The sequence below is a fragment of the Syngnathoides biaculeatus genome, chromosome 13 (assembly GCF_019802595.1).
Source record: "Syngnathoides biaculeatus isolate LvHL_M chromosome 13, ASM1980259v1, whole genome shotgun sequence".
Classification (NCBI taxonomy): domain Eukaryota; kingdom Metazoa; phylum Chordata; class Actinopteri; order Syngnathiformes; family Syngnathidae; genus Syngnathoides; species Syngnathoides biaculeatus.
The window spans coordinates 15,110,251-15,122,909 of NC_084652.1; the positions used below are offsets into that span (position 1 = coordinate 15,110,251).

At 41.7% G+C, this 12,659-nt stretch overlaps 1 protein-coding gene across 1 annotated transcript; it reads right to left on the reverse strand.

Annotated features, from left to right (window-relative positions):
* Positions 1 to 5,405: 5,405 nt before the first annotated feature.
* Positions 5,406 to 9,161, reverse strand: thpo (thrombopoietin). Its single transcript, XM_061839923.1, has 5 exons — positions 9,043 to 9,161; positions 8,826 to 8,950; positions 7,386 to 7,472; positions 7,125 to 7,289; positions 5,406 to 5,877 (listed from the first exon to the last, which is right to left on the reverse strand). The coding sequence occupies exons 1-5, from the start codon at positions 9,053 to 9,055 to the stop codon at positions 5,725 to 5,727; spliced, it is 543 nt and encodes a 180-aa protein (XP_061695907.1). The 5' UTR covers positions 9,056 to 9,161; the 3' UTR covers positions 5,406 to 5,724.
* Between the last annotated feature and the right edge of the window lie 3,498 nt (positions 9,162 to 12,659).

Consider the following 12,659-nt stretch of genomic DNA (forward strand, 5'->3'; position numbering starts at 1 on the left):
CACAGTTTTAGTATCAGTGGTATTTTCTCATACAATTGAGCTAACAACCAAAACGTCTCACTTGCAGTTTTATACCAAAACCGCTTTAAAACAATTGTTAAATATTCAGCCCTATCAAGCTACTGTCATCTTATAAGTGGAAACACACACACACACACACACACACACACACACACACACACACACACACACACACACACACACACACACCACACACACACACACACACACACACACACACACACCATGCAAACAAACTTACACTTTAACTAGTAGTAGCATGTTGCACAAGTGGTTAACACGCCTGCTGCACAATTTAGTGGTTCAGGGATCAAATCTCTCACTTCCTCCCACATTCACAAAACATTTATCCTTTTTGTCAGACCGCTTTTTCTCATTAAGAACCTGGATCCAATTCCAGATCATTCAAGGCCAAAAGTGGAATATATCCTGGATTGGTCACCACTCAATCACAGAGCACATATTGAGGCAGGCAACCATACGGAGCTCGTGGACGTGACGTCACCATTTTCACGACTCCATAGTGCCGGTCAAAAAGAGTTCCTCGACAGTGTGGGGGACATTGAACCGGAGCAGAATATTCACAATACCCGAGACCTGTTGTGCTGTTGGTTTTTACAACATATGGCACAGATCTTCAAAGAGATCATTCTATAGAATACCAGCTAAAAAGACGAGAAAAGATAGATGGATTTCGGCAATTAAACATGACGGATGGTCCCTAACCAAATACACATGACTGTGTAGCGATCACTTCATTTCTGGTAGGAATTTCTCTTCTCAATCTCAAATTCCCAAGAAGTATTTATAATGCCAAGTTGGCTCATTTGAGAACAATGCGTTAAACAAACAAACAAACAAACAAAAAAAGACAGGGAGTCGTCTTCAATGTACACGGAAGCGTGTTGCGGCCACACGCTAAACTTCTGTAAACCTCTCCCCGGCAGATGTTTATTTTTTTTTTAAATATGCATTGTTCTCAAATCAGTCTAATGTGTATTTAAAAAAAGCAGAGAGGTTTATGTAGCTTAACGTGTGGCTGCAACACGCTTCCGTGTGCGGGGGCTGAAGGCTATTCCAGCGGTTTATTTTCTTTTTTTAAATATGCATTGGACTCATTTGAGAACAATGCATATTTTTAAAAAAACATCTGTCACGGAGAGGTTTACCGAAGTTTAATGTGTGGCCGCAACACGCTTCCGTGTACATTGGCGATGACTCCGTCTTATTATTTTTTTAACGCATTATTCTCAAATGAGCCAACTTGGCATTATAAATACTTCTTGGGAAACGCTACGGAGGACCCGACTCTCTTGTCCTCTTTTTTTTTTCCAATCATAGTTAATGAATGCGAGTTTGTGTAAAACCAGGAGTCATTTATTTAAATATTGGTATTTGTATTGAATACTAGCTGAAAAGATTGATGGATTTCAGCAGAGGTTAACGTGTAGCCGAACACAGATCTGCGTTCACGAGCCATCTCCTTGTTGAGAACAAATCCAGCAACGAAGTATTTGTGTGCCTCCAGATTTTTATACGTTTTTTATACGACTCACTCACCAGATACATGTGTAGATCCAGTTGTCCAAGACAAGTGGAAGCAAATTAACAGTCCAATTTCTTATCGGCGAATACATCAACTTCAGCATTAAATATTGGTCCTCTATGCCAAGTGTGTCATTTTTCCACGTACCTTCATTTATTATCACCTTCTAAATATTTCACGGTTTGGACAAAACTCTGGGTGTCGTGCTATAAGACGTATTTTCATGTCGTCTCCAACCAACTTACAATTGAACTGTTTGATCTCTGTTTGACCGGCAATATGGCCAGTCACATGATTTCGGTGACGTAGGTGCATGAGCTCTATTGAGTCAGGTAACCATCTACACTAATCATCTCTGATTTGGAAATGAACACACGCTGGCTGCACAGAAGTCAAACCATCAAACCATCAATGATTTGAAAATATGCATGAGGATAATCGCAGACTCTAAATTGTCCACATGAAATTTAGTCAATTGTTGTGTCTACAGTATATTTGGCCCTCAATTGGTTGCTGACAACTCCAGAATCTAAGCCTCTTTTCTTGCCAAAGGTCAGGTCACTTGCAACTCTGAGGACAAGCACTCCAGAAATCGGGTGCATGAATGGTATTTCATTGAATCGGAGTAGCTTTGTACGCCATGAAATGGAGGTCAGTCCATTGCGTATCCATGTTCCCTCAGCCAAAGTCAACTGAGGTTGGCTCTAGTTCACGTTAGTTGGAACAAGTGTTATAGAAAATAATGGAATTGATTTTATAGTGGGTGTTACGGTGGATAACTGCTTTGCCTGTGTGGAGTTTGCAGATTCTTCCTATGCCTGTGTTAGTTTTGTCCGGGTACTGTGGTTTCCTCTCAGATCTCAAAAACCTACTTCATCGGTTAAGTCAGGGGTCGGCAACCCGCGGCTCCGCGCCACCCTCGTGGCTCCCGGGAGCATTTAAAAAAATATATGAAAATGGAAAAAGATGTGGGGGGGGGGGGGATATATTTTTTGTTTCAATGTGATTTATGTAGGAGGACAAACATGACCCAAACATTCTTAACGTATTCTAATACTGTAAAAATGTATTAAGTGTCAACATTCCTGTCAATGAAGATTGCGTCATAGCCTCCAACATGTGTTTCTTTGAGCTCGGCGTGGCGGGTGCCTGTCTTACCATTTGCCAAAAGCTAATAATGCACAGAAATCAAACTTAAACTATTATTTTAAATTTATATACTTTACCTTTTCAAAAGGGTGCTGATTCATTTTACAATTGCAGGCTGCATTTTATTATTGGTTAGAGCATTGGTTGGTAAACCAGGGGTTGTGAGTTCGTATCTCACTGGGGTCTCTACTCCCCAAGAGGGGGTGTGTCAGGAAGGGCATCCGATGTAAAAACTGGCAAGCAAATAAGAGCAAATATGAAATCTGAGATGTTATGCTGTGGCGACCCCTAACGAGACAAGCCGAAACAAACTTACTTACTTTTTATTTTATTACTATGGGGAGGTCTAAAATTACAGGAGGCATGTTCCATTTTTTTTTCAATCCTCAAAATAATAATGACATAAAAAAAATTCTCTATCTTTCTATAATTTTATCAAGTTCAGCAAAACATAATGCATCAATAATCAAAGTTAAACTTAAAACACCATCGTACAGCAGAGTTGTTACGTGGTACGTCATTTTCTTCAGGAATCGATTGAATCGTGAATGTTAATGATGCCATTTGGATAGTTACACATACAGCATGTATTACCTTCACTGTAAGGCTTATATAAGGCTTTCATTTGAGAGAGATTTGTTTTTTGGATTTTTGGTCCAACATGGCTCTTTCGACATTTTGGGTTGCCGACCCGTGGGCTAAGTTTAAGACTCTAATTTGCCCATAGTTGTGAATGTGAGTACAAATGGCCGTTTGTTTCTTTGTGCCCAGTGATTGGTTGCCAACGAGTTCAAGGGGTGCCCGAGATCACTTCCAGAAATAGCTGGGATAGGCTCCAGCACACGCGCCGTGACCCCAGTGTGGATAAACTGTATGAAAAGTGGATGGATGGATGTTTGGCATCGTAATAGCTTGATTGACTGGCAACCATTCTGCGGTGTAAAGCAGCTTCTCTCGGCTAATGTGAAGATACATCAACTTCAAACTCATGATCCTATTGAGGAAAGGCACTGTTAAAAAAATGGATGGATCATAATGTGTTGCATCAGTCTAGTTTTCATTCTCTTTCTTTTATTATAAGCATTTGGCTCATGACCTGTTAATGGTGTACTTTACTTCTCTCCCCCAAAATTGGGTGAGATTGGCTCTCACAAACCTTAAGGAGTACAATCACCACAGAAAATGGGTTATTCAACCAGCATCATAATAAAATAAGATAAGATAAGAAGAGTCACTGATGGTGTCATGGTACACTTGCCTGACTTTGATATGGGCAGCGTGGGATTGATTCCCGCTCAGTGATAGTGTCGATATCTACCCTGTGACTGACTGTTCAGTGATACCTTTCGCTCGAAGGTAGCCGAGATAGGCTCCAGCTTTCTTGCAACCCTTGTGAGGATAAGCAGCTTGGATAATGACATTTCAATAAAATAAGAGAATGGATGAACTGACTAATTCATAGGAAAATGTATACTTGCTGGAGAAAAATAATGTAAATGCTTTATTTGTGGTGTTTTGAAATTGGCATTCATTTTATGAATAATCAGAGGATAAGAAAAAAAAAAACACAGCATAACTCATGTAAACACAAATCAAATTTGCATCAGGAGTGTGTGTACCAGACACAGTTCCTTTCACTGTTTGTAGGTTTTCAAATACTCTGCATGTATTGTTGAAATGTTACTTTAACTCATTATTTGCTAAATTTCAACCCAGTAATCAGTCCTGGAGCACAAACAAATTCAGACCATGTGTGCTTCTCTGCTTTCTAATCAGTGCTGTGTAACAACAGGGAATATTTATGACACGATGTAGAAAGTGATAGTGATCATCGTCGACGTGAAGCCTGGAGGCTGTCAAAAACCCCCCAAAACATTCTGTTCGGCAGGCTCATTAAATTCAGTAACAGTGGCATTTTGTTATGAAGAGCTTTATAGATTCAAATTTTCCCCATGTGCCTCAGTTTTGACAATGTCATTCAAGTGGTGGTAGAATGAAAAGTTTCATTTTCCCTTTTTCTCTATGATTTTCAGAAATAACTACAGGATGAATGATTGTTGATTATGGTAATTCTCTTTTAAAGCAGACATATGATGGAAAATTTACTTTTTATGGTTCGTATAGCAATAGTGACTGTAGTTGGACTTCTGGCATGCTCACCCATTGACACATTTTCTACCTACATTTGAAAATGTCTCTAAGTGAGCTCTTCTGAATTTTTAGCTTTTATAATATAAATTAACCGATGTGGGACATAACACGTTTGCTAATTTTCACAATACCATCCCTCACCAAGTTTCTTCGTCCTCGACATGATCAATTAGGCTGGGTGAAGGTCCACAGCAACTTTCAGGCAACCTGTCGCCCCACCACACTGTCTGAAACCCTATCATGCAGAACCTTCAACATCCGCCATGGGTGTGATGACAAACCCCAAAAGTTATCATAGCTGCATTGTTGAATGCACAGATAAGCGTTAGCTAACGTCGATAGCTTCTGATAAGCGGCCCATACTGTACTCTATTGCTTAGTGACGTTATCGAAATGGCGCCAGTGGAGGGTCTTTGTGTTTGTGGATCTATCTCTACAAGTCATAAACACATTGTACCATATGAAATGCTACTTCTATGAGGAAAAATGCTTTTACTGTTTTTACTTGATTATTTATTTACTTTCACACTTACTTACTCACCATTGGTTGACATGGTAACAAATCCACATTAAGTCCACATTAAACACGTTAGATTGTGAAAAAAATCCATAGTTTGGCTCCTTTAAAGAAATTGTGGAAAAATGGAGTGCTTTCTTCGGCTGCAACACATAGAGGGGCTCTTGATTTAGCGAGTCAGTTGACTCAACTAATGATTAGTCCAAAGAAGAAAAACATGACTTCAGATGTGTGTTCAGCATCGTCCTCACTGACTTGCAATTTGGGACGATCCAGCATTCTTTGTTTTGTTTGTCACTGGCAGTGACGAAAAGTGGGTCTACTGTAGATGAGCTTCTCTTCATTGCGGAAGACATCTGCTTTCCAGGCTCATCATCAGGCGCTCGAGTTTGCCCATGATCAAGCGCCTGTAGTTGAGCAGGACTGTGCTCAGACTGAGGGTGGTTCGAGGAACACAGGACAATTCTGGGCTCTCCTCTGGCTCCTGTTGCTCCTAAAAGAAAACACAACAGGAAAGGGAAAGGGCATGTACGGATTAGAGACGGTGGCACTGAAGAAACAACAGGAAGCAGAACTGGAGGTAGCAGAAATGAAGATGCTGGGGTTCTTGCTTAGAGTGAACAGGTTGGATAGGATTAGAAATGAGCTCATTAGAGGGACAGCCAAAGTTGGATGTTTTGGTGACAAGGTTAGAGAGAGCAGACTTCGATGGTTTGAACATGTTCAGAGGCGAGAGAGTGAGTACATGGGTAGAAGGGTGCTGAGAATGGAACTGCCAGGCAAAAGAGCGAGAGGAAGACCAAAGAAAAGGTTGATGGATGTTGTGAGGGAGGACATGAAGACTGTAGGGGTTAGAGAGGAAGATGCACGAGATAGGCTTCGATGGAAAAAGATGACACGCTGTTGCGACCCCTAACGGGACAAGCCGAAAGAAAAAGAAGAAGAAGAAAGGGAATAGCGAAGGTGAAACAAAATAACGAGACTGCAAAATCTTCAAATTCAAACAAGTTGTACTATTTGAGGTTCAAACCCCAATTTTTCTGGAAAAATATGTCTCAAAAGCCAACCAAACTAAACGATGCAAATTAATTCATTGCTTTGAAGTTGGAGCAATTTAGTACTCAACCGATGTTATGGAACATAATGTGCTCGAGGTTGGAGACTCCAGTGTCACACGTTTTCAAAAACCTGAATATAAAAACACATAGTAGAGGGTGTACTCTACATTTTGGACTTTTAAGAGGTCTCATGTGGAAAGTATGCACTCCTATCTTCTTCTTGTCCTGAGGAAGGAAGCCTTTGGGGACACAAAACATTCCCAACATTGCTCCTGGAGCACTACTCCCAAACGCCTCTGATTTACAAGAAACCCGGATGTTTTCATCCATTACGTACTGATAAAACGTGTGAATACGATTCAGGGCACAAAGAAGCCCCCATTGACACGTTTTACATTCACTGGCTGTGTGAAAGAAGCTTGAATCAATATTTGTCTCTGTTTGTTGTCATGTGTTTGTGTAATGTGACAAAAGGACACCTGAACCAGTAACCAGTGATTTGGTGATTTTAAAGTCAGTTAAGATTATTGGAAAGATATTCTTGTGAAATAACATACCAGGTTTAAAAATAACTTTCAAGCTCAAGGCATCTCACAATCTGGACAATCCGACTACAGTTGACCAACAAATCACAGAATGAGTGCCAACTGCATATAATTGTGTGACCTTGACGGCCTCTTACATTCAATTGAAGATGTGTAAGGATGAGGAGGTAGCCATTGATGTTATGCTCCAGTCTTTGCAAAAGCACTGAGGCGCATTCTGCCCGGCCGAGGGGCCTCGCAACCTTGACACCCTCGAAAAGATACCTCAAGGATGCACTGATGTCTTGTCTCCTCTCATGGTGCTGTGAAAAGAGACATACAGACAAAAGGATTGTGACTGTTGGAGGCAGTTGTTGAAGAACTGAATTATCAATGGACTCGTGAATGCACTAACATACTGATTTTCTTTCCCAAGATGCTACATGGAGCTCTGTGCAGGGTAGCAGAACTGGCGTGGGCAGGATGGTGGAACAATTGCACTCGTTCTGCCAGGATGGAGTTATGGAAGTGGAGAGACAAATTAGTACGTGACAGAATAAGGTGGGGCCTCTACATTTGAACCCTGTATTTCATAGTTTAGCAGTCAGGCAAGTTGTGCAGTGATATTTGCAGTTTGGCATTCACAAAAAGTTACTTAGATTTATTCAGTTATAATTACTTGTCCCATTTCTAAAACTACTGCATGCAAATACCTAGCTAGCTTTACTTACATCTGAATTGTCCCTAGATGCCACAATTTATACAACAGCTTCAGTGTTGGTATGTACTGTAAATACCTCTGTTTTTGTATTTTGTGTTCTTTTGGCTAGTGTAATCTATGGGGACGCAATTGGACAGGGGCACCCATTTGGCGCTTTCATCGTTTTAAGAGTGGAAGCAAATAACTTAATTTTCACGGTTATGAAAACTAATTTTATGTACTTGTGAGTTTTTTTAATCACTCAAATTTGGCAAGGTTGTTAACAACAGTCTTCTCTGTGGTGTGTCACATTTATGTAATTATTTTTTACTTTAACAAGACCTTAAGTAAAAAGTGAAGACATTTAACGATTTTGGCACAGATTTTAGCAAGAAACATTAAGTACTGTAGACATACATGATTTCCTTTAGGGGGCCATACAAAATGATTTGTGGGCCTTTTGCTTTCATGTTTTCTTATCATTATTATTTTTATTATTATTATTATTGCCCCTTATTATCCCTCGTGAGGAAAAACGGCAAAGAAAATGGATGGATTATTATTATTGGATGGCATGGTGGCTCAGCGGGAATGCGTTCTCACTGTTCTGTTCAAACCCAGACCCGCCTGCGTGGGTTTTCTCTGGGCACCCCGGGTTCCCTCCCACATCCCAAAAACATGCAACATTAATTGGACACTCTAAATTGTCCCTCGGTGTGATTGTGAGTGCAGCTGTTTGTCTCGATGTGCCCTGCAATTGGCTGGCATCCAGTTCAGAATGTACCCTGCCTCCTGCCCGTTGACAGATGGGAGAGCCTCCAGCACTCCCCGCGACCTTTGTGAGCATAAGCGGCTCAGAAAATGGATGGATGGATGAATTATGAATTATTATTCATCACATTAATAATAATATTAATAATAATGATGATACACTTATTTGACAGTTAGGATTATAAAAGTGTTACTCAAAATATGACATTACCGTGAATAAGGGTTTACAAAAGTTAATTTGACTCTAGAAGTGAGTCAAATGATTTTGGATTTTTGATTCCATAGATTTTTTATTTTTATTTTTTGGTATGAAATGGATCGTAGTTGAGTTTAGTGGTACCATTGTACCTCAAAAAGAAATGTGAGAAAGTGTAACTTAAAGCCTCACCAGCGCTGTCTGCATCTCAGTCACAATATTCATCGCTCTCCTGGACGATCTGCTGCACACAAAGTCAATGGGCTTGGTCTCAGCATATCGCACTTCAGAGGCTAGCATATATAGCAACAGGAGTCCTGGATGAAAACACGAGCACACGCTGAAGCGGAGTTACAGCAAAACCCTGAGTCCAGTTCAGCCGGCAAAGTACTAAACTCTCGCTACTCACTGCTTAAAGCCATGCCCTGTTTTGCCACACTCGATAAGTCCACATTTGTTCCATTAACAGGGTGAGCCAGGTGGAAAATGTCTCATACAGAGGAGCTGCGTTTCCTTTTTATGTTCTCCCCTCTTGATTTCCAGCCTTGTAATTCAGAAGGGGGGAAGCGCTATCTAGCCTGAGAACAGGCTGTGCTCCAACTTTCCAGCATACCGAACGAAAGCTGTATGGCACCAAAACTGAATTTAATTTTAATTGTGGGGTTTTTTTTTGCCACCCATGGAGGCTTTTTGGTGCTCATGGGACGGCTTCTTGGCTGACAGGTTAATGATTTATGATTGCGAAAGACTCCATATGTCCACAAGTGACATCAAATCATCAATGCTGGAGTCTATTTACCTGTTGTCAAAGTTTCCAGGAGAGGTAGCACTTCTACTACCAAACCGTAGTAGAGGGAGCAATTTGTGATGGTGTGTGCTCTAAATGTGTGGGCATTCATCAACCTAATGCAATATACAGTACTACTTTATGAATACAGCCTGTGACCAATAGCTAACTAAGTGGTGATCCAAATGGGAAACCTTTTTTTTCCCACGGCTTAACAACAGTGGACGAACGGGTAGCCAGCGGGAAGGTCACCCTTTTGTCTACTATGGTGGACTCACCCACCCTTGGCCGATTAGTCTATCCCGACCGTTTTCCGAGCAGATAAGGGAGAAAAAAACCCTAACCCATCACTCAGCATAATTTTCAGAGAGATCTGACAATCTGGCCTTTGTAGACTTTGATTTGCAAATGAGGTAAAATTCTCAAATTTGCCCCGATTGTCAAAATATGTATACCATTCCTTAGGCCGAATCCCATCCATTTTGGGACATTGCTCTACCTCTGTAAATTGTTCAGGGTTTTTAACAACAGTCCCAACAAACGGAGGTTTTGAATGGTCTGCAAGGAATTAGTTTGTGCACTGCGTAAGAATACATGGTCATGAGGAACAAAAGGCACACAAGTGAGTTCAGAAGAAAACTGGACATTGTTTATCCCATCCATCTGTACCCCTTGTCATACACTGGTGACCAGTCTAGGGGTCTACCCTGTCTCTCACCCAAGTCATCTGGGATAGCGTCCTCCTCAACCGCCACTGTAAATGTGTACAGGTGGTATTAAAAAAAAAAAAGAATGTATGGTTGTTTCATCAGTATCCACGCAACCCAAGCCATGTTGTGTGTTGTTTTGCAGTCATCAGTCATCATCCATCAGGTTGTATGTCTGAGGTGCCACAGCTGCAAGACAGCTAAGCTGCAATGTGATTCTAAGGTTGAGGAGCCATAACACAGCATGTCACAGAGCAGACTGCGGGAAAAAAACACACAAGAATCCCTCATCCATCCTCATTTTGGACACCTGTGTCTGTCTTCTGTTAGTTTTGACATTGACAGAGCTCCCCTGCACCCTCTAAGCTAAGCTGTTCATTATTGAGATGCATAATTCCTTAGGTGGTGGATGCTCAGGGCCAGCAAGGCTTTCTCTACATGCTTAAAATAACAGTTTAAAACAGTTTCTTTATATTTTTTTATTTTGGTGGTGTGCTGTGAGAATATTTGAAAATGGAAAATATGACATGCCTCAATAAAGCTAGTCTGCTCAGGGCCATGAGCTAGTGATAAATTCAACTAAACTAACAATGGGGCTCTTTCTTAGCCAATCAAATTCCCATTCATCCTCCCACCTTGATGACGTCAACATGTTTGCATCATTTTAAAGGTTGAATCAGATCAATCCTTCGACACCACTAACAGTCTGCACACATCAATAATTTAATAATCACCTGGTTCGTTGATGTGTTTAATGAAAAAAAAAATAAACGTTAATTATATTATTAGGTAAATATTGATTGTATTGGGTGATATAAACACTGATTATGCTCTGGATAATGTCCCTTTCAGATTCGTGTTATTTCATTTTGTATAAAATTGTTTCTATAATTGCAACGTTATATGACTGTGGTGAAACTAAGGTGGTGGTTAAGTCTGCACTGAAGATCCAAGTACCAAGTGCACGGCCCCCCCACTGCCTCAACTACATTTTGTGTGCATGCATGGGAGAGAGAGGGGGGAAATCAGGAAGGGAGACTGTTCACATAGTGTTCCTCCTCCTCCCCTCCCGGGTCTCTGCAGACAATGCAGAAATGAGAACAAATGCACACAACGGCTCCCGAGCGAATGACCGGGGCGACAGCGTTTCTGCACGCATGGAGAAAGCTACCGGACGCGGCACCGTCGACGCTACCCGCATTGCATCACGGACACGACTCCCGGTCCCCCGCTGTCTTCATCCTCCCACGTCAACCTACCAGAGCTGGCCTAATAGGACGACTTTATTTCTTCGCCTGGGGGAGTCTAGAGCAGCACGAACATTCATAATCGCAGATGACGATATAGAGCCAAAGGGCTCACTCTCGTGCGCAAAAGCCGCTAATTACGCGCGGCGCAATCAACTTTAGAGCGCCGCTGAATGGATTGCGCATCTGCGGGTGGCCGGCGGGTAGCATCCTGCGAGACCTCCCACGAGTGTCATCTGCGGCCCGATCACGTTATTGATTAAGGAGAGCGCCAAGCACACGCAACCTGTGGCTGCGCGCACCCTTGCTTCAACTTGTTTCTTCTTCCCGTGAGGTGAAATGGAGCGACGCAGCTGACGATTTGGAGAAGAGACGCGGGGGAAAGGTAGGCTCAGTATACTCCACGTCCGACTCGTTTCTTCCTTTGTAAACTTTCAAAGGGGAAGTCTGTTCTCAACTTTGTCCGCATCTTTGCTCAAGGGCAAATGCTAGCAGAAGGTGATATCGTAATATTGGCTGTTTTTGTTGACATTTTATTTCCAACCCTTCTCTGGGTGATTTTTCTAGTCAACTTGAAGACTTTCTGGTCTGGTTCTGGACAGGTTGTTGCATATTGTGCAGCAGAGATGTTGGTGATTGTGACCCCACCAAAAAGCACAGTTGTGCCTGAAAATCTTGACTGGCAGGCAACCCAGGCAGGCCCCTGAGCTGAAGGAGTGACCCATGAGACGGCTGCCGGTGGCCCAAATCAATGACAAAACAATGACACTCCTCTGGTTCCCCTTCCAATGACCGTATGTGGGCAATCCCCCCTGCATTGGGGCCTTTAGAGGTGTTGCTGGCTTGTGGCAAGTAGGGGTCCCCTCAGAGAAGGCTGACATTGGGCCATATCAGCTACACAACTGGAGGACTGCAATGATAAGTCGGGGTTCAGGATTCTCCCTATAAGCAAAGAACGCACTGATATTGAATTGAACTAAACTTATTCAGGTCCTACAAAAACAAGTATAACAAGAAGAGGATGAAGAGGAAACAAATTTAATAGTGGTCATTCAGTTATTTGGTATAAATATATGTGAATGGTTAAAAAAAAATATTTGCTTATTCTGGTTGTTTTGTTGTCAAAATATTTACTTTCAAATACTGTGATGTATTTGTTAGTGGATGATTGAAGCACTCGGGTTAGTCAGGTGTACCGATAGACTGATCAACTGTACCTTCTGCCATTTAGTGGAAGGACATTTAGTTGTTCTCCTTGTTGCTGGACACCACTAGCATGACAAAG

Coding starts and splice junctions, on each gene's coding strand:
- thpo (XM_061839923.1), bottom strand. Junction 7,473..8,825: donor CTGAGATGCAGACAGCGCTG/GTGAGGCTTTAA, acceptor CCATCCTGGCAG/AACGAGTGCAATTGTTCCAC. Junction 5,878..7,124: donor TTACACATCTTCAATTGAAT/GTAAGAGGCCGT, acceptor GTTTTCTTTTAG/GAGCAACAGGAGCCAGAGGA.